This window comes from Pelodiscus sinensis, chromosome 6, assembly GCF_052426305.1.
Source record: "Pelodiscus sinensis isolate ZL-2025 chromosome 6, ASM5242630v1, whole genome shotgun sequence".
NCBI classification, from domain to species: Eukaryota; Metazoa; Chordata; order Testudines; family Trionychidae; genus Pelodiscus; species Pelodiscus sinensis.
Genome location: NC_143057.1, coordinates 90,356,826 through 90,384,623, shown reverse-complemented (window position 1 = coordinate 90,384,623; position 27,798 = coordinate 90,356,826). Strand labels below are relative to the sequence as shown.

At 41.8% G+C, this 27,798-nt stretch overlaps 1 protein-coding gene across 2 annotated transcripts in view; it reads left to right on the top strand.

Moving 5' to 3' along the window:
• The window catches only part of MAST4 (microtubule associated serine/threonine kinase family member 4), a 443,204-nt gene that overhangs the window by 97,319 nt on the left and 318,087 nt on the right, over positions 1-27,798 (top strand). For both annotated transcript variants that reach the window (XM_075932355.2, XM_075932356.2), the window contains exon 3: positions 6,766-6,887. In XM_075932355.2, the coding sequence (XP_075788470.2) occupies positions 6,766-6,887 (122 nt within the window). The remainder of the gene's footprint in view (positions 1-6,765; positions 6,888-27,798) is intronic.

Here is a 27,798-nt window from a genome sequence, read left to right as displayed (position 1 = left end):
GCCCATCTTAAAAAGTAAAGATAATGATCCATTCAGCAGCTTGTAGAGATTTTTCTGTTGGTGATGTCGATTTGTCGGTGATATTTTAAAAATCTAATCTGCTTCCTTTGGGTGGGCTGCTACTACATTCAAAACCTTTCAGCATAATCAAAGAAAGCCCATTTAAATAAATTTAATAAAAAACTAACTTTCCACAAAATCTCTTCCTTTAAATACTGGGTTTCCTGTCCAAATTGCACCTTACTGTGTCTGTCATTAGCAGGGCTCGACAAATCAGTGTATCTACTCGCCTGTGGCAAGTAGATTTCAGCCGGTCGCCTCGTTCACCAGCGGCACACGCATGCGCAATGCTGATCTGGCGCGTGTGCAGTGCGGGGCTGGCGAGTAGATTTCGCCGCGGTTTGTCAAGCCCTGGTCATTAAAGCCCTACACAGATACAAAATTTGTAATCATATTTGTAAAAATGAGCTACAAATGCTTCCATTGATATCCATGAATGTGGATACTTGTGGATATAAAGTAGGTATCTGCAAATTTCCAGGGCTCTAGATACAAAATTTGTATCCTTATCTGCATTCATAGCTGCAAAAATGAACTGTGGATGTGGATGAATCAGTGACATGCCTGACATGCCTGGTAATGCACTGTCAGACCTAAATCTTACCTAGAAACTGGAGCTTTCTTACACTGAAAAGAGTTGATTCCAAATTTATTAGTGGAAACATAGCATTTGTTTCCAGTCCCAGTATATTGTGAAATATAGTGTGAGAGTGTGTGAATATAAAACATTTTAGACAATTTAGCTATTTTAGATATACTAAAAAGTTTTAGAAACCTTAATTATCATAATTTTTCTTTCCTTGAATATATTGGGCATTTTGTCTCAGGGTTCTAAGCTGTGAGGGAGAAGAATTATTTTACATAAAGGCTATTATTTAAAACATGGCATATATAAAATATGCACTGTGTTGAAAGGCTATAAAACACTCATTTGGGATAAACTCCATTGTATTTAAAATCATGCGGAATAATGGTTTTAACTACAAAATCCCATGTATTCTCAACTTGCAGTAGCTTAGTTGTAACATTTCAAAGATTTTTTTAACCTGTTCTGCTTATGGCATTTAAAGATCAATAAATATTATAAAATTGCTTTAGGCCTAGATTTGTAAAGGTATTTAGGCATCTCTGTGTTCAGATTTGCAATACTCAGTGGATTTAGGAGATTGCATCTCATTTTCAAAAGGGATCTGGGCACTTAGAAATGTAAATGCAATTGACAATTGATGGGATTTAGTCTTCTATGTGCCTAAATCCTTGTTGAAAATGAGATGTATGCTCCTAAATGATTTTATACATTGCAATGCTGAGTGCAGCAATACCTATACCTTAAAAATCTGGGCCTTAGTTCCCATTTGTCCCATCAGTAGTTGGTGGCTGGGACTAGGGATAAGGATGACCAGAACATTTTTTTTTCTTGTCTTAAGGAAGATCTTTTGTTCATAACTATACTAAAAGGATCCATGAAGTGGGTGAGTGGCAGGTCATCCCAGGATATTATCGTTGGTGGGGGCTGAGAAGTTCCCTGCCTGCTGCTGGCAGTGGATTGCTCCAGCATCATGAGCTTTAGAAGGGAAAACACAGCTCAGCCATGGACAGAAGCACTCCAGCTTGGCAGTGGGTCTGGGTGCATGGCAGGCAGTGGCTGCTCTGGCTGAGCTACAGCAGCCTCTGCCTACAGCTGGGGCGCTGCTCCAGTTCACCCGCCCTTTAATTGGTTAACTGGTGAAACATTGCGTTTAACCTGCTAACCAATTAACTGGGATTTTACATACCTAGAAGGGAAATAAAGAAATGCAAGTGGAAAGACTCTCCACGTTCTGAATGTTTTACCCATGCATTGCTTCCATTTGTCACAGCTGTTCAGGGAGGTAGACGGGGCTACCTTGAGCAAGAAATGCTTGAGGTTGGTGCAAGCCAACGTGCTAACCATTTTCTGACAAGTTTTTAGTGCACTTGTATTTTGTCATTGACTAGATTGTGGTATTGATTTTCTACATTTGTTTTTTCAACATATATAATTGTAGACACAAAGAAAAATCGAACATCCAAAGAGTAAAGAATTAAACAAAGCTGATAATAAAATAGTCATTTGTAGAGCTATGGAAAAGTTTTTTAGCTACATCCAGGTTGGTTAAATGGTAAAGGGGAAATGTGCTTGTTCCTAGTACAGGCAGTCCCCGGGTTACGTACAAGATAGGGATTATAGGTTTGTTCTTAAGTTGAATTTGTATGTAAGTCGGAACTGGCTCCAGATTCAGCTGCTGCCACTGAAACTGACCAGGGGCTGACTACAGGAAGCCGGAGGCAGAGTTGCTCTGCCCCCAGCTTCCTGGAATCAGCCTGATCAGTTTCAACAGCTGCTGAATTTGGAGCCTGGGACAGAACAGCTGGGGCGCTGACCGGTAGGTTCCCACAGGACCAACCCAGCAGCACCCCAGCTGTTCTACCCGAGGCGTCCCGCAACAAAAGCCTGGTCTGCTGGGGGGGAGGGAGCACTAGCTGCGCCCCCTCCCCCTGAGCAGACCAGGGAGACCCAAGCAAAGCCGCCGCCTAGGAGGCTTTGCTCCTGTCCCCCTGGTATGCTGGGGGGGGTCCAGCGGCTTTGCTGGACCCCACCAGCAGACCAAGGAGACCGGGAGAAGCTTTTCTCCACCCGGAGGACACGGGTGGCGACCCGCTGCCCGTGAGCTCCGGGGCAAGAAAAGCCCCGTTTGTAAGTGCGGATCCGACATAAGTCGGATCCGCGTAAGTCGGGGACTGCCTGTATGCTGTAATGTGCTGTGTGCATTTTGAAGAAGATGGGCCTTTAATTGGGTTTCTTACAAATGTTTCTAGTGTTAATAGAATAAATGATAATTGAATCAGTTGTAATTCTAGGCTTGATTGAATAATATTAGGCTTAGCAGACAGATTGGTGAAAAATGTTCACCTCTCTTACAATCAGGCTGGGAAATGGGCATTGTCTATTAACTTTAACCATGTGCAACTAAATAATACAGTTAACAGATGCTAATTTTTTTAAGTTGCAAGCAGCAAATGATGCATGAATAAAGCAACATACTTTCTTTAATGTCTGCTGGTAGCCAACCCAAATTGGAATTAAATAAAGTTTGTTGATGTAAACACAATGAACTAAGGCACAGTGTTGAAGAGTTTCATAATGATAGCTTTAAATCCATCCATAATCCTTTTATTCTCTTATTAATGCTGATGGGAATTGTGTGCATTAATTCCCCAGGCACTGATGAGAGAACAGACCCTAAAATTTATAGTCTCCACATAACTTCCTACAGCTGGCTCTGGAAAAATTATAAAATTGAGGCAATAAAATATGAGGCCTAGAGGGCTAGCCTGATTGCAGGATTGTAAAATAGAGGAGATTCATCCCCTCCTTTTCTATTCTGCACCCTCCCCTTCCTTCTCTTCCGCCAATAAAACCTACAAAGATAGTCTTGGAAGGTTTTACTTTTCTCCACACTGGTTTGGGCCTGAGAAGCCAGGTTTTTCACTTCTGTTCATCTGCAGTTTTTTGTTCTTGAATATCTAATTATTGGATCAAAATACCATACTCTGTGAAAGACTTCAGACATTTCCAGTTAGAAATAAGGCAAAGGATGATTAGTCTGAAGGATGTTTACTTTTCCATGACTACTATAAGGAAACGTACTTATTATATCCTAACTTTCAGTAATTCCAAAATTTTTTTGTTTTGACTATGTCCATGTCTTAGCCCAAGGCCAAAAGCTTAAAGTTTTAATAAAAAATGTGTGTACCTAATGTTGATGGAAGAGTGGGGGGGAGGGGGAAATAGTTGTATCATTTTCTCTTAATAGTGACCATTATCCATTTTTCCCCAGTCTCTCCAGTCAGTCACTTCAAAATTAGATGGTTCATTCAAAACAAATAGACAATTATTTGATTGGTTTCCTAGCAATTGTTTCAACGGTGTAATCTATGATCTCTATTAAGTAGGTTTTTCCCCCTTACCATTAAAGCAAGCTTAATCTAATGTGTCAGCATTTACTTTTTTCCTCCTATGTCCTATGAATACCTTCTATATAAAACCTTAACATTTTAGGCATATAACTTTAAATGATTACTAAAAACATGTGCATGAAGGATTTATTGGCATTAAATTAAGCTCAGAGGCTGGAAATAGATGACAGGAGAGGGATCACTTGATGATTACCTGTTCTGTTCACTCCCTGTGGGCATCTGGCTTTGGTCACTTTTGGAAAACAGAATACTGGACTAGATGTACCTTTGGTCTGATGCAGTATAGCCATTCTTATATACTTATGTACAGGGCTCAACAAATAGTGTAATCTACTCGCAGATAGCAGAACTGCGTGGCTGGTGAGCAGGGCTCGCCGCCGCTCGGCAAGCCCTGCTTATGTAAGCTTTTATTAATGGTTTTCAAATAAATGTCACTCATCTAAAATGGTAATATAGAGTGCATTGTAAGTGTAAATATGAAAATGTAATGCTTGAGTTAGGAAAAGTAGGTAAAATTGGTTTACAAATTGCAGAATTTTTTAATTAAACATTTTCCCACATGAATGATCATTGTGGAAGCACAACAAAACACATCAAATTATAGTTTTTCAGAATTTTTCTTGGGTAACCAGTGTACAACCATATAAAGCGATTAAACACAGTCAAAAGAAATCAGAAAATAAATTCCAGTTCTAAAATTTAAAAAAGTTCCACTGTATAATGGGGGCATCATCTATATTAAAGGACAAGTCAAGATAGAGAAGGCATAAACTCTAGTAACTCCTGGAGATGCATTCCTCATGACCACCCACATCTCCAGTATGTCTGGAATTTTCTAACAGCTAATTTTCATTCTATAAATCTATCTTGGCTATGTGGTGGAATAGCAAGAATCTCACTGGATCCAGGTCTGAATAGATTTCAAATTCCAATTAATTTTATTCAACAAAATTCTCCCTTGTGTTCGAATACCAGTCCTTTTTTGTTTAATTAAAAAAAAAAAAAAGAGTACCAGTACTCCAGGGGAAAGGTTGTTGAACTCTGACTGGAGGTGCCGGTACTGCATATTGGGCAGTACATGTGTCTGGTTATGTTCTGCAGAGGCTGTTTTCAGATATCATAATGAGGCTTCAGTGTTAACATTGCACTTGATAAATGCAAGAAGTCTTCAATGTTTGCAGACCAAAACGACAAGAATGTGTCATCTTGTGTTAACAGCCATCTTTGCAAAAGAGATTGAAAACAAGCTGTTTTCCAGTTACAGCTGAAATTCCAGAGCACTGAGCCCAATATTTGGGGAATTTCATCTAAAATGTCTGCCCTGAAGAAGTGCAGCACATGTAGCTTACCTTCACATACAACAGTTAGTGTTTTTCCAGAAGTGGACAATATACATGTTAGTGCTTTTCTGCATAGATTACGTGTTTTTTTTTTTTTTTAAGTGGGTGCATGTGTTTGAGTAAACTCAAAATGTTGCATGCTGTAATATATTCATGGCTTCCTTTAAAAGATTTAACTTGGGTTTTATACAAGTAATACACTTACCTTATTGTCAATAGGTTGTGAAATGTTTTGTGCCCTCAAGGCTTTTGGCTGGAAAAAAGGAAAATTTTTCACTTCAGCATCACGTCTACACTTGTGTCAGTAGATTTAATCATGCTGACAGTTTCATTAGCTACACCACAGGCTTTCAAACATTATTTTTAATAATTTGGGAGGTTAATCATGCAGAAAACTCTAATGAAAAAATGAATTGTTTGTACTTGCAGTGTGGCTACTCCACCCAAGATGTTGATTATCCTGTCTGTTCTCCATTGATCAGTCAAAACTCTTCATCAGTTTAAAAAAATAGTAAAAGGAATAGACTTTATGCACTAGGCAGTCACTTATCTTTTCTCCAGGCTTGTCTCAACTTATCAGGAGATTTACACTCTGGAAACCAATCCCCCGAACATCAATTTAGCAGATCTAGTAAGGACCCGCTAAATCAACTGCTGATCCTGCACCCGTCAACTCCAGTACTCTTCCAGATCGTGAGGAGTAAGGGAAGTCAACAGAGTTTCTATTCATGTTTCTGGAGTTGTGTATCTTAGTTCGACTTTGTCCCTTACTGTACACCAGGACTTAATCTTCTGTTGTAGTTTTTTTTTCAAGGGGCGATGGCAGCCCTGAGATATTTAAGCAGTTCAAGAGAGTTTACAGTGAGTGAAGTTTTGGCAACTTGATTTAAATTGTTTTGGTTGATGTCATCTCCAGGTTTTGGACATGATCAACAGTCACTCTTGGTAAAGAATTATAAAAGTGAGGAGTGCACAGTTTGGAATACACCATTTGTACAAATAGAGCAATTAGCTTTAAGACTTCAAATTAGCGGGTGGTTCTTGGTTTTTTTTATTTTTATTTTTTTGGTGCTCATTCCCACTATTCTGAATATTTGTATCAGTTATTGCATTTGTAGAGAATGCATTTAGTGCAGAGAATATACAATAAGGAAAAAGAGTGAGTTTCTCAGATGAATATCAGTAAGTGGTAAAAGATCTCCACTTAGATGGAATCCTGCCTCATCAGTGAAAGAACCTAACATTTTGAATGACCGAGAAACCAAAAGCTCTAGGTAAGAGCTTTACCTTTTATAGTAAACTATGTCAGTTAGGTTTCTTCTGCTGTCACATCTAGTACTTTAACATATCTTTTTTACTTTGACAGGCAGGTATCTGCTTCCCAATACCATTACACAGCAGTCATGGCAACCTGCAGAAACCTCAAATCTTGTTCGCATGCGTAGCCAAGCGCTTGGACAATCTGCTCCTTCCCTTACTGCTAGTTTGGTGAGTCACATTTTCAAAATAGAAGTGTATTTTGTATGACAAAGATGTATGAAATATAATGGTTGAGATTTTATGTGCATAAATGTCAACAAGCCAGTTTGTCTCCAATAACTCATGCATTTCACATAACTGTGAATTAGTGCACGATAGTAATTGTGTGTTACTATACATAATTCTACACCATATGTGCAGGGTGGCTGACTTATGTTTTTGATGGGAAATGTAATTTTGAATGGCCTTTGAATGTTCTCTCAGTCTCAGCTGAAGGGGTGCATTAATATAGCTATTTGTGTTTAAATGGTCAATCTTCAAAGAAGTCGCTAGAATTGCCTTGCCTTTCTGATGCCACCATGTGCTATCAGTGTTACAGTTTATGCTTTCCACAGGATTCTGTACTCAGGACACTCTCTTCTGCAGTATATGAAATATGAACTGAACATGCAATTCATTGATCATGATTTTAAGTAAATTCGGGGGACTGAATGGAAGGTCTGAAGCACTCGATATTAAATCTGGCTTTTCCCGACTGCTTCATCCTTGCTTGTTTGCACTGGGCATCATTTCGCAATATGCTGCTTTATGCTGGTATAGATTGCATTTTCGGAAGTGTTCAAAAATAGAAAATTAAAATAAAATTGCATCCTTCCCATGCACAAGATATGATTTTCAAACACTTAATTATGAACCAGGTTCCATCAAAAATGTCAGCAGAATTTATCCTGTTTAGAGCTAATTCCATGAGAAGTGTATAGTTTTGCAAGAGAGAGCACTCAAGATGATTCAAAATGGTAGATAAACATCTAGGAATTTTCTTAAATGGTAGTTCTGAGACTCAGTTAAATCTAACAAAATAATGTTATCAGCCCATCCGTATATTCCACTAAAAATTCTTCCTTGTGCAGAGAATCAACAAAAGAAAATACACATCAGAAACCAAAGCTCGTTCTCTAGCATAACCGTAGTGATACTAAAAGTGGCAATAAAAGTACAAAGATGTTGTTACTTGGCATCTTTCATACATAGATCTCCAGACTCTTTACCAATGGTAGGGAATTAAACCTCACCCTTATGAAGTGGGGAAATACTACCTTCAGATTACAGAGCAGGAAATGCACTCTCTGTCTTATTCTTGCATAAAGCCACCCAGAAAGTCATTGGCAAAATTGAGCTTAGAACAAAAATTTTCTGAGTTTCTTCTGTGTTCTAACTACCAGACAGAACTGCTTTCCCAGAATTTTAAAAATCAAAAGCAAAATATTATTAAAAATGGTATGCAGTAATTAAGGAACCAATGATGTTAATGTAGTCTGTGTTGAAAAGTTAGCATATATCAATAACTACGCTATCTTGATATTTGTAAAACTGTTGCTATTTCTTTATATTAACCTACCAGATTCAGATTAGGACATTAACAAGGATCGTTATACGAAAGGAAGCCAAAATGGTACCATATGTATAAACTCACTGCTGTGTTTTCACAATGTCTAGCATGGTGGAACCCCCATTTCTGTAGGGATGTCTAGAGTCATGCCTTCTAAAAGAATAAATAATATTCTCTTCAAGCACCATTGGTGAGATGGGCATAGTGGCAGGCTTTTAATGATATTTTCCCCTTCTCTCCCATTGTTCTACAGTTATTTTACTGTTGTGTTGCTTCTCAGTCAAACCTCAGATTGTGAATTAGAAAATTTCTACTGCCTTGTTGGATGTTATTTTAATACCCATGTGTCTCAGAACCAGTAACCCGTATTTCTTATTGGAAAGAAGAGGGGATTGCAATGAGGGTAAAAGACTGAAGTATCATAATTTCTCATATTGCTAGACCATATCTCTTAGTGAGAACTCCTCTATAGAGCGATTTCAGAAGATGAAAAAAGTGAAGAAACAGTCTCCTTAAAACCTTTCTTAAATCTGGCTCACAAAAAATCTCATCAGCTTGCTGCTTCAGCACCAAGTAATCCAGTAGGATGATTTTTCATGTTGTGGACAGGAACTGTGTTGATTACAGACAGCTGTAAAAAGACTAATAAAACTGGAGCTTATAGATGACTACTCAATGACCTGGTAGTACTGCTTGATGCAGTTAATATTTTTTTGCTGTATTAGAGTGGTACAACATTTTTTTTTTCCCAAACAAAAGGGCAGTTTTGGGACCAAACTGTTGAATTGGACAGTTAGTTTTACATGACTAACCATGCGAGTGTGAACCTACAAAAATGAGGACTCCTAAGGCACCTTAAAGCCTAACAGATTTATTTGGGCATAAGCTTTCATGGGACCCACAAAACCTTATGCCCAAATAAATCTGTTAGTCCTTGAAGGTAACACAGGATTCCTTGTTGTTTTTATAGTTAGTTTTTTTTGAATATTTTTAGAGTTGGAATCATTAATTTCAGTTTTACATTTGGCCAATTAAACATAAATTCATTTGGTTGAATCGATATGGAAAGCTCAAAAAAATTCAGAAAAATTCTGTTTCAGTTATTCAAAAAACACTGAAAACCATAAACTTTGTTTAAAGTTAACTTGAATCATTTAATCAACTTCAGTTAATTTTTGAGGGTTTTTCTTTTTTGGTGTCATGGAAAATTTTGAAAATTGTTTTTTGTTTTGGTTCAAATTAAACTGATTTCTTTCATGATTTTTTTTTTTTTGGTTGAACTCCCAAAGTGAGAAAAATCCATTATTTGCTCAATTCTGTTGAGGAGTGATATAGGGCTGATGGTAGTTGCATGGTAAAAAGGCAATAGATCATAGGGAGCCCTTGTATTCAAGTGGCAGGATAATCTTACTGCCCCCCATATATTTTTTTAAAGCATTGGAAACCTCAGAGAGCTGCAGATTAATTACCCCATAGTCTTTGAAGCACATGTGACTTATTAGACTTTATCTTTTAATATAAAAAGTTGAAGTAACCATCTGAGAGGAAGCTAGAGTTTGGAGTAGATGAAGGTGAAGAAAGAACTCTGTATAATATGGAGTGAAGGCTTTAAACTGGAACTTTGTTATGATTTTAAATTACTCATTTTGTAAATTATTACTTTAGCAAAGTAGAGCAGTGATGGCCAATTTAGCGTAGTGAGTGTGATCCTCCTTCATCTCAGTGGGCGGCAAGATTGTCTCCTGGGTTAGAGTAGTTTTTCTAACTGCACTTGCATACCTAGAATTTGCAGGATGTTCCAATGGTATCGCAGCAGTGCTTTGAATGCAGAGGGAGTGCATGGCTCTCAGAGTCAGTGTTGTGTGCAGCCAACACACACTTCACTTCTCATACCCTTTTACGTTCTTGTCACTTTAGTAATAGCAGTATGAAAAAAATAACATGGATGGAAACCAGTGGAATTTGGCAACCCTGCACATGAGCGTTTGTTGAGCAGTGTTTATTCCTTAAGCAATTGAACTTCATTTTAAAGAAATTTGCCTCTCCCTGTCACATTGCTAAAAAGACACATTCATTCCACTTGTAACCCACGTACCTACTTGGTGTATTTCACTGTCACATATAGTGGTACTTGGACTACTTACAGAGAGGAAGAATGATTTGGCTCTACAGCCTTAGTTGACAGCCAGCTGGCTTTTAGCTAAAGCTGTTGAGATTCCTGTACTAAGCTCCAGAGGTTTCAGGTTTGGTTCCACCTGTCGGTGTTACATGATGACACTCAAGTGTACGAAACTAGAATCATAGAGCACTTGTTCTGTGTCTCTAAAAACAGGCATATGTTTAATGTCTTTGGGCAGGAACTGTGCAGTGACCCTCTCTTCCTTAAGTGGGTGAAGATAATGAATCCATGGCTTACTTTCACAACTAGCTGCCCCATATAATGTATTACTTAGAGTATTATATAGTAGATACTGCTTAATGTCCAGGCTAGTTAAAAATGCAAATCAGTTTTCTTTGACCACATTTTCATTCATGAGTAAAGGTCTCTAACAGTTTCTGACATAAGGGAAAGAAAAATCCAGTATGCAGAGTACATTTGTAAGCTGCATAGCAATTCCCCATGGTGGAAAATGTTCAGTCAGTGTGCACGGCTAATTAGTGCATGCTCTTCAGTTCAAGGATGTATACTGGGAAATAGTGATGTTCTTGTATGCAGCATCTATCAGATATTCTAAGCTCTGCAACCAAATTTGGTGCAGATGAGCAGCTTTTAAGCTACTTTCAGATTTTTTTCTTATTTCTTATTCTTAAACACCCAGGAATTGAGTGAGAGTGTTTTAATGTGGTATTTAAAGCTGAACTGTTAAAATAATATATAATATAATTAAGTAATATGCAGAAATTATGGATCCAAAAGCAATGTTAACTGTTATGCTTGTGCATATGAATAAAACATTGTTTGAAGTTCTGTTTTTTGCATTTTTTTTCACTCTTTCAAATGTCACAGTTTGACTTATGATTGTGTTAGCAGAGTTTTGCTTTTAATCCAGTATTTGAACCAGTGCAGTCACAGGATGGAAGTAATTTCTGTTAACACATTGCTGTGTTTTAAATGATCAGGAAGCAGAATTCTAAAGAAATACAACTTACGGGAAGTTCAGTCACGCTTCCTTTGGAATCTGTATAGCCATTGACTTTATCACCAGTTAGCTTTTACTGAACTTTGTTTTTCTTATAGCCACAGACTTTCTTCCTTCCTGTCTGCCACCCCCATTTTTTAAATTTGTGCCTGACGATAACCTTGGTTACCATCTCTCCTTCTTCTGCATAAACAGGATGTCTTATGTATTGCATATCCAAACAGATTGCACTGAGGGCAGGGATTATTTTAAATTTAGACATAGTTTCCTAATGTATTTATTTACTAGGTATTAAGAACTGCTATATAGCAAGGCTAATGTAATGTGGCTGCAGACTCAGAACTTCTCTAAACCAGCTTTGTCAGTGATCACAAAGACCAGTGTGACAATTTGCGGGCGGGGAGGGGGGTGGGACCTAATGTACAACCTAAGAATTCTATTTGATTTTAATAATAGAGTTTAGAGGAATCTTTCATTGGAATAATTTGAGTAGTTTCTCAAATACTGCAGGAAAATGCCATGTTGCTGAAAAACATTGGTATTCCTGCAGATGCAAAATGAAACTGACAAGAGCCTTCCTGGTAGGATTCTGAGGCTGAGCGCCATGACTGTCTCCCTGCTTTCCCCCAGCTCTGGAGCGAGAATGATCAAGAGTAGTGAAGCAGGGAATTACGTGAAGATATATTTTTTTTCTTTGCATATCTCATATAGTCTAAAGCAGTGGTCTCCAACCTTTTTAAGCACAAGATCGCTCTTTGAATTTGTCAGTCCAGGATCTACCTCAAACTCAAATACCCTGCCCCACCCCTTCGCTGAGGCCCCACTTTTCTCACTCTGTGAAGATGAGATACAGGAGAGGGGGACAGAGTGACATCAAGGCCCCCTTGCATATGTACCCCACTCTGTACAACAAGCAGGAGGCTCCCAGGGGGCAGCTCTGAGGCTCTGGGCGGGGAGGCAGCTGATAAGCCAAACCAGTCAGGATCACCTGTCAGAGGCTTCAAGTTCTACTGGTAGATCCCGATCTACTGGTTGGTAACCACTGGTCTAAAGAGTAATTATTTTCAGAAATCCCTTTTGCAAAAACATTGTCCAGTTACTTCAACTATCCTGTGTCGGTGACAGGTTAAACTATAAATCAGAATACCTACAAGGGTGGAGGCTACATGTTAGTCACTGGATTGTTGGGGGTCAGTATTTGTTTTGGAGCCAAGGGCATTTGGGCCACTTCTAGAAGGGGTACCACACAATGTGTCTGCATCCAAGAGCTATGCTAAAGGGGCTACAGCCAGAAACTGTGGCAGGACCCTACCAAAGAGAACTATAAGCAGACTGATATCAACAAAGCTGCCTGAGGAGTCCAACAGAGAGAGCTTGCCCTAAGACTCCTGAAAGAAGGTGGTAGTGACATACTTTTATGTTTGAAATCAAGTTGATTACCGTTTTGTAATTAGCATGAAAGTATTACCATCGCTTTGCAAGGGCAAATTATCCTGCCTGAAGTAATATGAAGCTTCAGTGTGAATATAATTTTATGACTATAAGAAACACACAAAAAGCCTTTGTTGGGCAGATGTAGCTCTTGGAGAAACAAGTGAATTTTATAAGAACAGTTAATATAATGAGTTTGAAGATGCTGCTAGTCAGACTCTGAATTGAGAAAACAGCTTATCACCTGAGATGTGTCTTGAAATAGCCACAGTTTACCCCTGAACATTACCTTGAACATTTTGACAATACAGGCAGTCCCCGGGTTACGTACAAGATAGGGACTGTAGGTTTGTTCTTAAGTTGAATCTGTATGTAAGTCGGAACTGGCGTCAGCCGCTGCTGAAACTGATCAGTTTCAACTGCGGCTGAATCTGGACGCCAGTTCTGACTTACATACAGATTCAACTTAAGAAACACATGCGTCCCCATGATCAGCGGCTGATTCCAGGAAGCCTGGGGCAGAGCAACTCTGCCTCGGGCTTCCTGTAGTCAGCTGCTGGTCAGTTTTAGCAGTGGCTGACTTGGGGACGCCTGGGGCAGAGCAGCTGGGGTGCTGCCGGGTTGGTCCAGCGGCACTGCAGGACCAACCCGGCAGCCCCCAGCTGCTCTACCCCAGGGGTAGGCAAGAAAAGCCTGGTCTGCTGGCGGGGGGCACTAGCTGCACCCCCCACCCCCAGCAGACCAGGGAGACGGGGGTGGCAGGACCGCCCTAGTTCTCCACGGCTTTGCTCCGTCTCCCTGGTCTGCTGACCTGGGAGATGCGGAGCAAAGCCACAGAGCACGCGGGCAGCAGGACAGTCCAGGCGCGCCGCGGCTGTCCCTCTGCTGGCGTGCTCCGAGGCTTTGCTCCCCATCTCCCTGGTCTGCTGGCCAAACCAGGGAGATGGGGAGCAAAGCCTCGGAGCACGCCCGCAGCGGGACAGCCCGGGCGCGCTTGGGTTGTCCCCCTGCGGGCGTGCTCCGCGGTTTTGCTCCTGTCCCCCTGGTCTGCTGGGGGGGTCCAGCAAAGCCTCTGGACCCCCCCAGCAGACCAGGGACACCAGAGCAAAGCCGCCGCCTGGGCAGCTTTGCTCGTTTGCCTGGGAGCAAAGCCGCCCAGCCGGCGGCTTTGCTCGGGTGTCCCTGGTCTGCTGGGGGGTCCAGCAGCTTTGCTGGACCCCCCCCAGCAGACCATGGAGACCGGGAGAAGCTTTTCTCGCCCCGGAGGACACGTGAGCTCCGGGGCGAGAAAAGCCCCGTTCGTAAGTGCGGATCCGACATAAGTCGGATCCGCGTAAGTTGGGGACTGCCTTTATAATAAAAATGATGTGCATACAGTGTCAGCCGACGGTCAGGGCTCCCTATATCTGTCCCTTAAGACCTGCTGAAGTTCTTTTTAATCGTGCTTGGTTCTGTTACAGCAACTGAAGGAGGCAGGTTAAAACTTAAACAGTTACAGGTTTATTAAAGAAGCTTATAAATCATATGGTTACAATGGCTATTGCTCTATTTCTTAACTACTAGCAAAATATAGATCTTAAAAATGGTTACAAAGAAGATAAAGATAGAAAAATAGAAATAATGGTACCAAGTAACAGCTTACTCTTCCTATGTGTACAGGCAGTCCCCGAGTTACGCAGATCCGACTTACGTCGGATCCGCAGTTACGAACGGGGCACTTCCTCTCCCTGGTCTCGAGCAGACCAGGGAGAGGAAGCAAAGCGACGGCGGAACGCGCGGCCAGCTGACAGCCCAGACGCGTCTGGGCTGTCAGCTGGCCGCGCGCTCCGCTCTGCTCCCCCCCCCCCTGCAGACCAGGGGGAGGGGGAGCAGAGCAGAGCAGAGCGGCGGAACGCGCAGCCAGCTGACAGCCCAGACGTGTCAGCTGGCCGCGCGTTCTGCCGCTCTGCTCTGCTCTGCTCTGCTCTGCTCTGCTCCGCTCCGCTCCGCTCCGCTCCGCTCCGCTCTGCTCTGCTCCCCCTGGTCTACAGACCAGGGGGAGGGGGAGCAGAGCGGAGCACGCGGCCAGCTGACAGCCCAGACGCGTCTGGGCTGTCAGCTGGCCGCGCGTTCCGCCGCTCTGCTGTGCTCCGCTCTGCTCCCCCTCCCCCTGATCTGCAGGGGGGGGGAGCAGAGCGGGGCACGCGGCCAGCTGACAGCCCAGATGCGTCTGGGCTGTCAGCTGGCCGCGCGTTCTGCCGCTCTGCTCTGCTCTGCTCTGCTTCCCCTCCCCTGGTCTGCAAACCATGGGGGGGGGGGGGAGCAGAGCGGAGCACGCGGCCAGCTGACAGCCCAGATGCGTCTGGGCTGTCAGCTGGCCGCGCGTTCTGCCGCTCTGCTCTGCTCCGCTCTGCTTCCCCTCCCCCTGGTCTGCAAACGCGTCTGGGCTGTCAGCTGGCCGCGCGTTCCGCCGCTCTGCTCTACTCTGCTCCCCCTCCCCCTGGTCTGCAGACCTGGGGGACGGGGAGCAAAGCAGAGCAAAGCCGCGGAGCCCGAGGGCAGCAGGATAGCCACGGCGCGTCTGGGCTGTCCCGCTGCCCGCGTGTTCCGCCGCTTTGCTCCCCGTCCCCCTGGTCTGCAGACCAGGGGGACGGGGAGCAAAGCAGAGCAAAGCCACGGAGCCGGAGGGCAGCAGGATAGCCACGGTGCGTCTGGGCTGTCCCGCTGCCCCCGTGCTCTGCAGCTTTGCTCCGGACGCCTGTGGTACAGCAGCTGGGGCGCTGCCGGTTGGTCCCGTAGCGCCGCTCTGGGTGCCACTGGACCAACCCAGCAGCACCCCAGCTGCTCTGCCCCAGGTGTCCCCTAGTCAGCAGCTGCTGAAAATGACCAGTGGCTGACTACAGGAAGCCCCTGCCCCGGGCTTCCTGGAATCAGCCGCTGATCAGTTTCAGCAGCAGCTGACTTGGGGATGCCTGGGGTTCTTAAGTTGAATCTGTATGTAAGTCAGAACTGGCGTCCAGATTCAGCCGCTGTTGAAACTGATCAGTTTCAGCAGCGGCTGAATCTGGACGCCAGTTCCGACTTACATACAGATTCAACTTAAGAACAAACCTACAGTCCCTATCTTGTACGTAACCCGGGGACTGCCTGTACACTTAAGACAGAGGACCACATCCAGGTACAATTTTTATCCCCTTCTGTGCCTCTCGACTCCAGCATGTCAGGCCAGGGCCGGTCCCTCAATTCCTAAGAAAGACGAAAATACGAGGTGGACGTCCCCATAGAACCTCGGGAGGTCAAACACCTAACCTGACCAGCAGGTAGAGGGTAGAATGACACTCAAAGTGAGTGTGTGCTGGGCCCATCTTTTATACTTATGGGGTCACGTATTTCTCTTTCTTATCTATCATGCCAAATGGGGCTGGTCTGTCTTTTGTGAGACCAGTTCTTACAAGGGAGTTGTTAACTTAATTTACACTTTTAAGAGAGATAACTAAATTGGAATTACTGGGGATTCTTTTCTCAGTGGGAAATTCCTCTTCCAGAGACTGTGTGTGTGTTCGAATCAACATAGGTGCCAGCCGGTGGCAGTCTCGCATATCCTGATCTCTCCTCATATCTATGTTTCAGCTTCTCAGGATCAGATGAGCCAGCATAGACTATGCTCCTTCTCTGTCCTGTATGCTTCAGAGAGGCAAATAAGATGGATGAGATGGGGTGTGGCTGTCTGGCTACATACAGCCATACACCTGGCATGAATAAAAGGAGGCTTCCTTTTCATAGGACATAGGTAGTGTATGGAACTTGCTGAGCAGCAGTAGCTCCGCAGGCAGCAGTGTGATGAATCTCAGGGTGACTCTGTTGTTTCTCAGCTGTCTCCTGAGAGGAGAGTAGGAGGGCAGCCAGGAGTGGCAGGCTCTTTGGTGCTTAGGAGGGCACTTTTGAAGTGTGAAGGGAAAAGTGATAGTCTGGAAGCGCTCTGACTTTGGATCTAGAAATATTAAGTATTTAGAAAAGGAAAACTGAGACTGAGGTCTATCTAAGGAATTCTAGTGCACAGCACCCACAAATAGCACAGCTGTTTGTTTTGTCTCTCCCGTTTCTCTCCCCCCCCCCCCATCCTCATTGGCTTATTTTGAGAACTTGCTGGTTTCTCTTAACTCTTTTTACACATTAAGATGCAGAATTTTAAGTATAGACTCCCTTTACTGAGCAGCCTCTGAACATTACTGGGGATGTTCGAGTTGGGAAGATTGTGTGTGCTGTTATTTAGCTTTAGAAACTACAACTCCCTTGATGACTTGGAGAGAGAGAGAGAGAGAGAGACACTGCTCCCTTTCAGGGAGTTCAGAGACACCAGGTGGTGGGCTTCATTATGGGCAAGGAGTGAGATTGCTAGTGTGGAGCTCTGTCCATAACAGGAACTGCTGCTAAGAGCCTGTTGGGGCTTTGATTGAACAGGGAGCTTTAATGGTGCCCTCTCTGGAGCCAGAAGAGAGACTTTGCTGTGGCTAGATCTGATGGAGATGGGCCCACAGTGAAGGAAGTGTGAGAAACTAGTACCCTTGTTTTGGAAAGCACTTGCAAGGGATGGGGTATAGCAGACTGAGTCCGAGAAGGCAGAGTAATCTTCCCATCGAACCAGGACCTAGACCAGTGGGCGTTTGGTGAGGCCAACTCAGTCTTCAGAGGAGCTTTCGCCTTGGCTAGACCAAAGCACAGGACTGTGTGTACTGTCCACAGCTGCAGGTCAAGTGAACCCATGCAAACAGGTGTCTAGAATGCTGAAATCCAGAGGAGTATACATTTCTGAGTGGGGTATATTGTAGCTGTGTAAGTGCAGTTAGATAAGTTTCATTTTTTACTGAATACTATATTTACTTTATTCATCTGCCCTTTATGGATTTAAATTAGTAGTTACATTTAATCTTAGTCTTTTTATACTCTGTTTCCTTACGTAAAGCGTGTTAGCTCTAGGTATATTGCATGTACATTACTAAGTTTGAGTTAGACCTATATGTTGCAGACTATTCGGATTAGAATAGGTTTATTCCTGAAGGTTCCCAATGCAGGCCATTGAGTGGGTACAGGGGCCAGCCAGGTGGAGGCACTTACAATTTTAAATTCCTTTAGAAGTAAAGGGACCACAGAAGAAGGATGGATAGAAGATTCCCACCTGTGGGATACTTACGATCTCCCTTAATATCAAAATCATCAGGCTCCCAGGCACACAGGTGACCCAGGGAAGTGTTATATAAGCAATAGCTGTTTGCTTCAAATTGTCCAAATAAACAGTCACCTTTTGATTTAAGCTCCTAATTCCTGAAATATATATGTGACAAGATTTATCCTACATCACACATTTATATGCTAACTTCAATGTATTGAACTTGTTCATAGTACATTAACGTTACTAATACAAAAACCTTACTAGCCTTGTCTTTCTCAGGAAAACATAAACTGAAACCTACTTACTTAACTCAGAAATCAAATATTTTAAATATTCTTGTGCATGAACTTCTTTTATTGGCATGGTCTCAGCTCAAGTGTGGGAAGAATAGGAACCGGCTTATAATTTTTTCCTCCTTAAAGTAGCAAGGATCTTGTTTCCTACCCTTTCATGAATATCAGTGTAAATGTGTGTTTGAATCCCCCAGTCTCTTCATGAGTTCCCTTTATCTTTCACCTCAAATTCTTCTCCCACCCGTCCTTCCCCCAAAAAGCAAGATAGAACACATTTTGTCTTTAAATCATACTTGTTCTTTTGTATAGAATAATGAAAATGAATAAGCAAGTCTTTGTTAAATGTGCCATCAACTGCTGCTAAATTGAATCATTTTGTCTTTAGATAACCTTGGATCTAGGCTCTCCTTACGTAGGAGGAGTTCAGTATTCTTCCAACCCTTGATGTACCAATATTACTGCTATCTACCATGACATGAGTTGTGTTCATTGGCCTAGATCCTTAAAGCTTCTTTGGACCATGGATCTTATTTGGTACTCTTATGCAGTATCCTTCAAGAAGTTTACTCCTTTCAACATAATAAACCATTTTAGAATAAACATTCCAGTTAGGAATCATCTGTTTTTATGTAAGTTGATTTTCTCAAATTCCAGAAAGGCTTCTGTTTTGTGAGCAGTGCAGAACTTACATTTGTTTTCCCTGAGTCTTTTTGGACTGTTTACAAGACCATGTAAAATGAGCACTGTAATTAAAGCCAGGGAAGAATATTGATTTGTTTTTCCTACTTTTCCAAGGATGTATAAAGAATAAGTAATTTATCTGGCCATGAACTTTTTGCATTGGTGTAGCGCATAAATGACATTTGGTGTTTTTACTGAGAACATTTTTGAAGCCTTATGAGCAATTGTGAATAGTGCCTTCTTTAGCTTTATTAAGCTTAAAACAGCTAAAATAGTCCATTATCAATAGCAAGTACTTTTTCCCATAAGAGAGCTGGCAGTAGTGTTGAGTCATGATATGAACAGGTTTGTTTCACTGGGGAGCACAGGAGAATTAGTCTCCCTCCTACCTCCTTCACTTTTTTTAAATGGACCAGGGTTACTTTTCAAAATCTCCCAAACTGGTAGATATTAAATCTACTAATATCTACACTGTAATTTACCTTCCTCTTCTTGCAATTTCTCATAACCACTGCAAATTAATCTGTAAGAATGTACTGACTAAAGCTAGAAGGTGATAACTCTTTACACCAGTGGCTTCTGAAAGACCGATTGCTGAAAGGAAAGGAAATCCCTACTGCTAGGCTAAGTGAGAAATGCTATATACTAGTGAAGAGGCTTTACTACTTGTTCTTTTGCATAGAATAATGAAAATGAATAAGCAAGTCTTTGTTAAATGTGCCATCAACTGCTGCTAAATTGACATAAACGTTGACAGTTATTGCGAGAGCTGTTTCAAAACTAATTATGCTGATTAGAATGTAACTACCAGTAATTGCATGTTTTGAAACAGCATACCAACGCCCCTTTGTGCATTTTATTCCCAGATGTAAGTCATCCATTTGTTCCCTGAGAAGTGGTGAAATTATGGTTTAGAGGCACACAATTACAAACAACTACAGGCATTTCATTGAAAATACTAATTGGATAGATATGTGAATAACAGTATCAAATGCGGACGTGTAAACCAAGTAATTCAAAAGGAACGCCTGTAAAATCATCCATTTTGAAGATTTTCATTCAAATAGATTTTTAAGCTGTATGGTTTTAGAACAGACGCTAATACAAATGTTTTCACCATAGTATATTGTAAGTATTAAATAATGATTCTTGGAGATTCAGTAGACAAACTCATTGTGGTACTAATTTCAAATTAAAAATGTAGCTTGCAATAAAATATTCTCCATTCTCTTTCTATTAAAAAAGAGTGCAAACATTAAAATGAAAAAAATGAATGAATATCAGTATACTAGATAGAGATGTTAAGGACTAGTTGACTAGTCAGCTTTCCCCTCTTCCTTCCCCCTCCCCCCCCGGCCTCTCTCATATAGAGGCATCAAAGGGAGGGTGGGAAGAGGGGGTATGTCAAAGTGACAGCGCCACACAGCTGAGCCCGGGATCAGTTGTGCAGTACTGCTGCACGTGGAGCCTGGGGTAAGCTGGGGACTTCCAGCTGATTCCAGGCTCCAGTGTGCATTTCCGTGGAAGCCAGGATTAGCTGGCGACTCCCCAGCTGATCCTGGGTTCCGCTGAGTAGTTGCCAGCTGACCCCAACTCCACGTGGCATTTGAAAGCGGCAGCACAGCATGGAGCCTGGGGTCAGTGGGGGACTCTGAGTCCTCTGCTAACTCTGGGCTCCGTGCTGCACTGCCACTTTGAAATGTACAAGAGCCACTGCTGGGGACTTGTGTACATTTCAAAGCTGGCATACTGCATGCAGCCTGGAGTCAGCAGGACCTCCCACTAGCCCCCAGGCTGTATGCAGAGTTCTGCATTCCTCCTTTGAAATGTGCAAGAGCCTGAGCCAGGAGCTCTTGTACATTTCAAAAGAGGAATGCAGAAATGCCTATCGACTAGTTGATGGAAATTCCATCGACTACTACTTAACTACGAAATTAACCATTACTTAACATCATTAATCCTGAATCAAGATGACTTTAAATCTAGTGTTTGTTTAGGGTGTGAACTTGCTTTTGTGGCCTAGGTGGATCTATAGCAAATAGTGATCTCTTTTCCACTCTTAAGTACAGAAGAAACAGTCCATAAAGAACTTTTTTGAGAGACTGGGTAAGATACGGTAGAAATCTTCTGAATAGCCAGTCTCAGATTTTTGCCATTTGGGTCACAATCTCCCGAGAACAGTTAGCTAGATTTCAGTGCTATTTAATTTGAACCATGGGGTTGATTTGGAGTCCTACTGTAGTTTGAATCTGCATACCTGTTCCTTTGTCTCATGTCTGGAGAGATAATGGAGGAAATAATTAAGCAATAAATTAACAAACATCTAGTAGCTAAAAAGGTATTCAGTAATAGCATAGGTTTGTCAAGAGCACATTGTGCCAACCAATTTGACTGCTTTCTTTGACAGGGTAACAAGCCTTGTGGATGTGGGGGAAGTGGTTGTTGTGGTATATCTTTCTTTTTACACTGCAGAATGACCACAGGGAGGCAGCAAGGGGACAGAGATGGGCCTGCAGGGGTGGAGAAAGGGATAGCTATCTACCATACATTTCAGGGAGTTTCTGTGTGTGTGTGTGTGTGTGTGTGTGTGTGTGTGTGTGTGTGTGTGTGTGTGTGTGTGTGTTGTTCAGTGGGGGAACATGCACCCCCTCCTCCAGCGGTGCCTGCTACAGCGGCCATGGACAGGCATTTTTTACCTAGCCTCAAAGTATTCCAGTGAAAGAAGGCTGGTAGTGTCCTGTGTCTACAGGGCAGGCTGCAAACTGAACCTCTCATCCCCCAGACCCACCCCAGAACAATGATTTAAATGAAGAAAAACAAGATTTATTTGGGTTAAGGACCCAAGCAGCACCAGGTAAATTTTCTAGTAGTCAGTAAAATATATGTTTTAATGAGCCTGAACTTCAAAAATCTGTGCTCACCATTCATAGTTATGATCAGACCGTATAAGCAGAATTCTAATAATATATTAGGAAGCATCGAGATGTCCTGCAGCCCTGCATTTTCAATGAATCTGAGAACTTGGAGTGGAATGTGTTTTTCCTGTTGCAAAATGTGATGAATGTTCAATTTGACATATTGGTCTTTATCATTGACACTGCATATTCCCAATGTGTCAGTGTCCGATGAAGGTGTACAGTTATTCAAGAGTGTTTTCATGTCTGTCAACAACTTACTAAGTCCCCTCCCCACAGGACTTTTCATGATGCTTCATTTGTTGGAATTGTTCTTTGATGGACCAATGTCAATGAGCAAAAAAAATTAACTAAATAAAACTCTTGAATTTTCTTCTGACTGTTCCATCACCTCTTTTCTGTCCTTGTAATCAAATTAACTCTTCTTCCGATGAATGAGTTTAATTCAGTGATCGCCAACCTTTTTAACCACAAGATCACTTTTTCAATTTAAGTGCAATGTAAGATCTACCTCAAACCCAAATAGCCTTGCTCCACTTCCTTCCCTCCCCTTTGAGGCCCCACTCCTGCTCAACCCCTTCTCTGAGGCCTCACCCTGATCATTTCATCCCCCTTCCTTCCCATCCTCATTCAGTTTCACCAGGCTGGGGTAGGGGGTTGGGGTGCAGGGCATGGTCTTGGGCCAAGGGATTTGGAGTGTGGGAGAGGATTAGCCCAGGGTGGGGGATTGGGGTCCAGGAGGCGTTTCATGGTGCAAGCTCTAGAAAGTAGTTTGGGTGGAGGGGGGCACTCATGTCTGGGACAGGAGAGGTTCAGGCTTGGGACAGGGTTCAGGAAGCAGGCTCTGGCTGGGCACTGTTTAACTGAGATGGCTTCCAGGTGGTGGAGCAATGGGGGTGAGGCAGGCTTACTCCTGCCTTGGCCCTGCACCACTCCTGAAAGTAGCTGGCATGTACAGCTATGGCTCCATGGTGCTATGTGCTGCCCCTCATCTACAGGCACTGAGCCTACCGCTTATACTGGCCACAGTTGCTTATTATAGATCAATGGGAGCTGCAGGAGCGGGGTCTGCAGACAAGGACAATATGTGGAGACCCCCTGCTTTGTCTTTCTGAAGGGCTGCAGGGATATGCCAGCCACTTCCAGGAGAAGCAATTACCACAGGGATAATTACTCTGGGTGTGACAGGTTAGGCATTTGAGAACTCATTGCTCAAAGAATTAAATGTAAATGTAAGAGAGACATGAAAATTATTAAATGCACAAACCAGTCAAAAACCGAGAACAACACACTTTGCAAGCAGTAAAATAAGTAAAAACAACAACCCATGTATGTGTTGGGTTGGGAGATGGGTAAAGAACAGTGTATGTTTGTGAGAATGACAGAGATTTGCTTTGCCATGGTCTCTCCATTCCCTTCTTTCTGTGTGGAGATGGGGTACAGAAATGGGGGGAGGAGAGACACCCTGACATCAGCATCCACCTGTTCTCCCTCCCACACCCTACACAGCAAGCAGGAGACTGCCAGGAGATTAGCTCCAAGGCAAAGGGCACAAGCAGCATGACAGTGGGTGGAGGGGCAACTGAAGTGCTAGCGCTTGATAGCTTCCTGGCCAAAGCATTCAGGATCACCTGTCAGAGGCTCCAAGATCTACCAATAGATCCCGACCTATGGGTTGGTGATCACTGATTTAATTGATGATGGGCTCAACTCCTTAAGTTTTCCACCCATTTCTTTAGCAAGAGTGATGGCATCTTCAAATCAGTTCTCTGTAGGCAACAGAGAATTCAAGGCAGCTTCTCATCATAGTAATAACTTACTTTCAGGTAAATCTGCTAATTCCTTAGTAGTAGGGCTTCCATTATTTACACTTTACTCCTCAATTTCTTCTACGCTCAGATAATCATAACTGCCTAAAGCCCAGCTTTTTGTTCTGTTTCTGATATTTTTCCCATCAAATTTGACCTTTAATGCAAACTAGAGTGCTGTTGAGCTTTTTGCTTCTTACACTGAGCTCCTGAAGGCTTCTTCGAGGATATTAAAAAAAAAAAAATTATTGGGGAAAACAGTAATAGAGGGAGCAAAAGTCTATATTCCACAGTCTTAGAAAGTCATTAAACATTGTTTTAAACATGGCAAAAAAGTAATATTTCTTCTATATTGTTGCCTAGGTAGGGGTTGGGTAGATAATGCTGGCATCTCATTAAACATGTCTTTTATTAGTTGCTATTTACCCTCTTCATATCTTAAAATCCAATATGACACAGTCAAACCAGAGGGCTGTGATAGAGTAGGAAAAGGCAGCCCTAAAAGGGTGTTAAAAAAAAAAAGCCAACTCCCCTATTAATTAGAAATGGGTTACTGCAGGTAAGGCAGGAGCATCTTACAAGGGGGTTGTCTCAGACAGATTAGGATCAGCTGATTCCACTTCAGGCCTGCCTGAGTCATTTTAAAGCCTCCTCTGTTGGGTGGAGGGAGGAGAGACTGGTATGTAACAACATGAACAGCTGCTGAGCTAAGAGACAGAAGGAGGGTGAGGTGCTCCAGAAGAATAGCCTGGGCTTCCTACAAGACCAACCCCCAACCAAGTGGAAGTCTAGCTGCTTAGATGGGGGGGGGGGTGTTTTACCCAAGGTCCTTCCTGCCAAAGGGAGAAGTGCAGAGGTGGGAAGGGAAAGAGGGGCCCTTGCCACACCAAATACACTTTAACAATTTACACAATAATGCAAGGTTCATGTAAATTGTTTTGTGTTCTTTTTGTTTTTGTTTTTAAATTTCAGCCTGTCTGGTGATGCTTTGCACCTTATATATCAGTGAAGGCATGGCTGACAACATTCTAGCAGATAAGTGGTAAATGTAGGTCTCAAAATTTGTAAGGTTCCATAGGATTCTACAACGATCCAGAACATTCTTGGAGTTTAATGAAATATGAATCCACATACAAAATACCTGAAATATACTATATCACTCTTAAATTCAGCACTTGTTATGCACACACAAAATGGGAAAAGACTGCCTAGGAAGGAATACTGCAGAAAGGGATCTGGGGTTATAATGGATCCAAAGCTAAATAGCAGTCAATAGTGTAATACTGTTGCAGAAAAAAAGCAAATACCATTGTGCAATATATTGGCAGCAGTGTTTTAATTAAGACAAGTGCTCTACTCTGCATGGACTTCACATCTACTGGAGTACTGTGTTTAGTTCTAGGAAGTGACCTGTGGGAAAGACTAGGGAAAAAAATGGATTTATTTAGTTTGGAGAAGAGAAGACTGAGATGGTTCACAACAGTTTAAGTACATGAAAGGTTGTTAGAAAAAGGAAAGAGAAAGGTTCTCATTAACCTCTGATGATAGAATAAGAAGCAATCGGCTTAAACTGCAGCAAGGACAATTAGGTTGGACATTATGAAACATTTCCTGTCACCGCCATTAAACACAGGAATAAATTGCCTAGGGAGGTTGTGGAATCTCCATTTTTGAATGTTTTAAGAGCAGGTTAGACAAATACCTGTCATTGGTGGTTTAGATACTACTTAGTCATGACACAAATTCAGGGGACTGGACTAGATTATCTTTTGATGTTCCCTTGCATCCTTAAGATTATATCCATGAGTTGGTTTTGAATAGTCAGGCCAAGACAAACTTGTTAAGTCTGAAAGCTTTTTTGCTCTGAGATGTTCAAAATTCCAAATAGCTGTACTTCTATATTTTGGCACTTCATCTAGCCCTGTTTTAAACTTGTGTTACTAGTCATTAATGACAATGGTCTTTTTTGTATACTCATAGCTTCTCCTCAAGCTATGTTTCTTTCAAGAAAATTTTAATGGGATATTTAACTGAATAGTAATGTTTTTACTGAAGGAAGAAAAGGTTTTTTTTTTGTTTGTTTGTTTTGTTAAGTACAGATGATGTCAGAACACCATGCCTCTTACAACGCTGGAATTTTGGTGGTACAGGAAACCTACTTACGATGTGTAGCTTTCAGAATAACATAAGGCAATGACCATATCACAATAAACGTCTTTCAAGGGCTTAATATATTCAATATATTTTGTACTAAAATATTTGAATATTCAAACATGCAAAAATTTTCCTCATTTTATCTGATTTATTCTAACATAAACTTGGGGCAGAATCTAAATTAGTATACTCTTCTGAAGTGCCAGAATATTAAAAAAAATTCATTTCAATTTTATATTCCCATTTGGGTTTTTCTGCATAACATCAAAAAGTCCAAGATGTGATGCCTTTAAGTATTAAGAGCCAACAATAATTTATCAGGTCAATCCTAAACTACAGACAGCCTTCTAACCTCTTTCCAGTAACCACGAGCACACCTGCATTATATTCATCCAGGAATCCACCCCTGCAGTCAGCCCCGGTGCCAACTTTGTCCACACATCTAGACAAGCGACATGATCACAGGACCTAACAACATCAGCCACCACGTCAGCGGCTCATTTAACTGCACATCCACTAACGTCATCTGTGCTATCAAATGCCAGCAATGCCCCTCTACCATGTATATTGGCCAAACTGGACAGTCTCTACGAGAGAGAATTAACAGACACAAATCAGAGATCTGAAAAGACACCACATAGAAACCTGTTGGGGAACATTGCCAGGGCACTCAATCATGGATCTCAAAGTCACTGTATTGTTTCAGGCCAATTCCACAAGCCAACTCCACAGGGAAGCCTTAAAACTTAACTTCATTTACAAATTTTTATTCTTATCACAGATGTATAAATAAAGACATTGGCTGGATGGCCAGCTACATTCCAAATCCTGATGACATAAAAAAACCAAACAGTGGGTACTTAAGAACAATTAGTACCTTCTCTATCAGCTTCATGTAGCATAGACACACTGACTTTTTCTTTCCCCTTTTTTTCTTCTTTTTTCTTCTTCCCATCCCCTATTTATTTAGAAACTGGACTTTAAATTCCATTCATCTGAAGAAGTAGATTGTGTCCATGAAAGCTCATGATACCATCTACATGTTTTGTTAGTCTCTATTGTGCTGCAAGATTATTCTTTAAGTCTTTCCAGTTAGACTAATTCTGCTACTCCTCTGAAGCTTTTGAATAATTTCTCAGTAAGCTATTCAAGTGGATAGTAAAAGGGCATCTCCAAATAAACCTGTTCACTGTCCATATGTCTCTTAGTTGATACTATCTAGCTCAACTAAGTATGAGAGCACAAGTTCCATTTAAAGTAGTGCTTTTGAAAATTCTACCCAAATACGTATGTTTAATCTCCAAAACAAGAAGCTGGTTATCAATAATTTTTTAACCACACATACAGAGCTTGCATTCATATACTCTTTCCCCCTCCCCCCCTTCTGAGGACAAGCAGAGATTCAATATGAACAGAGGATTGAATGCTGAATGTCTGCTTCTTATACCCAGGTAATGAAAGAGAAGAAAAGCAAATGTTGAATTGCCTGAGAGAAAAAGTATTGCTGGATCAATCTGAATTTTAATAATGAAGTTACAGATTATCACCAAGAAATTAATTGTTACACGAGAAAATTAAAAAGAGAAAGTTGCATTACAATGCTAGACATCAGAAATGCATTGCATACTTGGAAAGCACCGGAACTCGTATTTCATGCTCACATCTTCTGCTATAATTGGCTAATACAAAAATTTTCCAATCTGTGACCTTAATCAAAATTGAAAAACAGTTCTAATGCTGATTTACAAAAAAGAAAACATCTTACTGATACATTCTGTTTTGTTTTGACTGTAGGTTGCTTGAGAAGATTATCTGCTTTCTGTATTATGCTGAACACATTGCTGGTGCTTCAAAATACATGTGAATTAATACTATATGTAAGAGAGTAGCTAAAACTGCTTGCATCACACAGTGGCACTAATGTTTCCATTTGTTTTGCATATAAGGTCCAAACTCTAA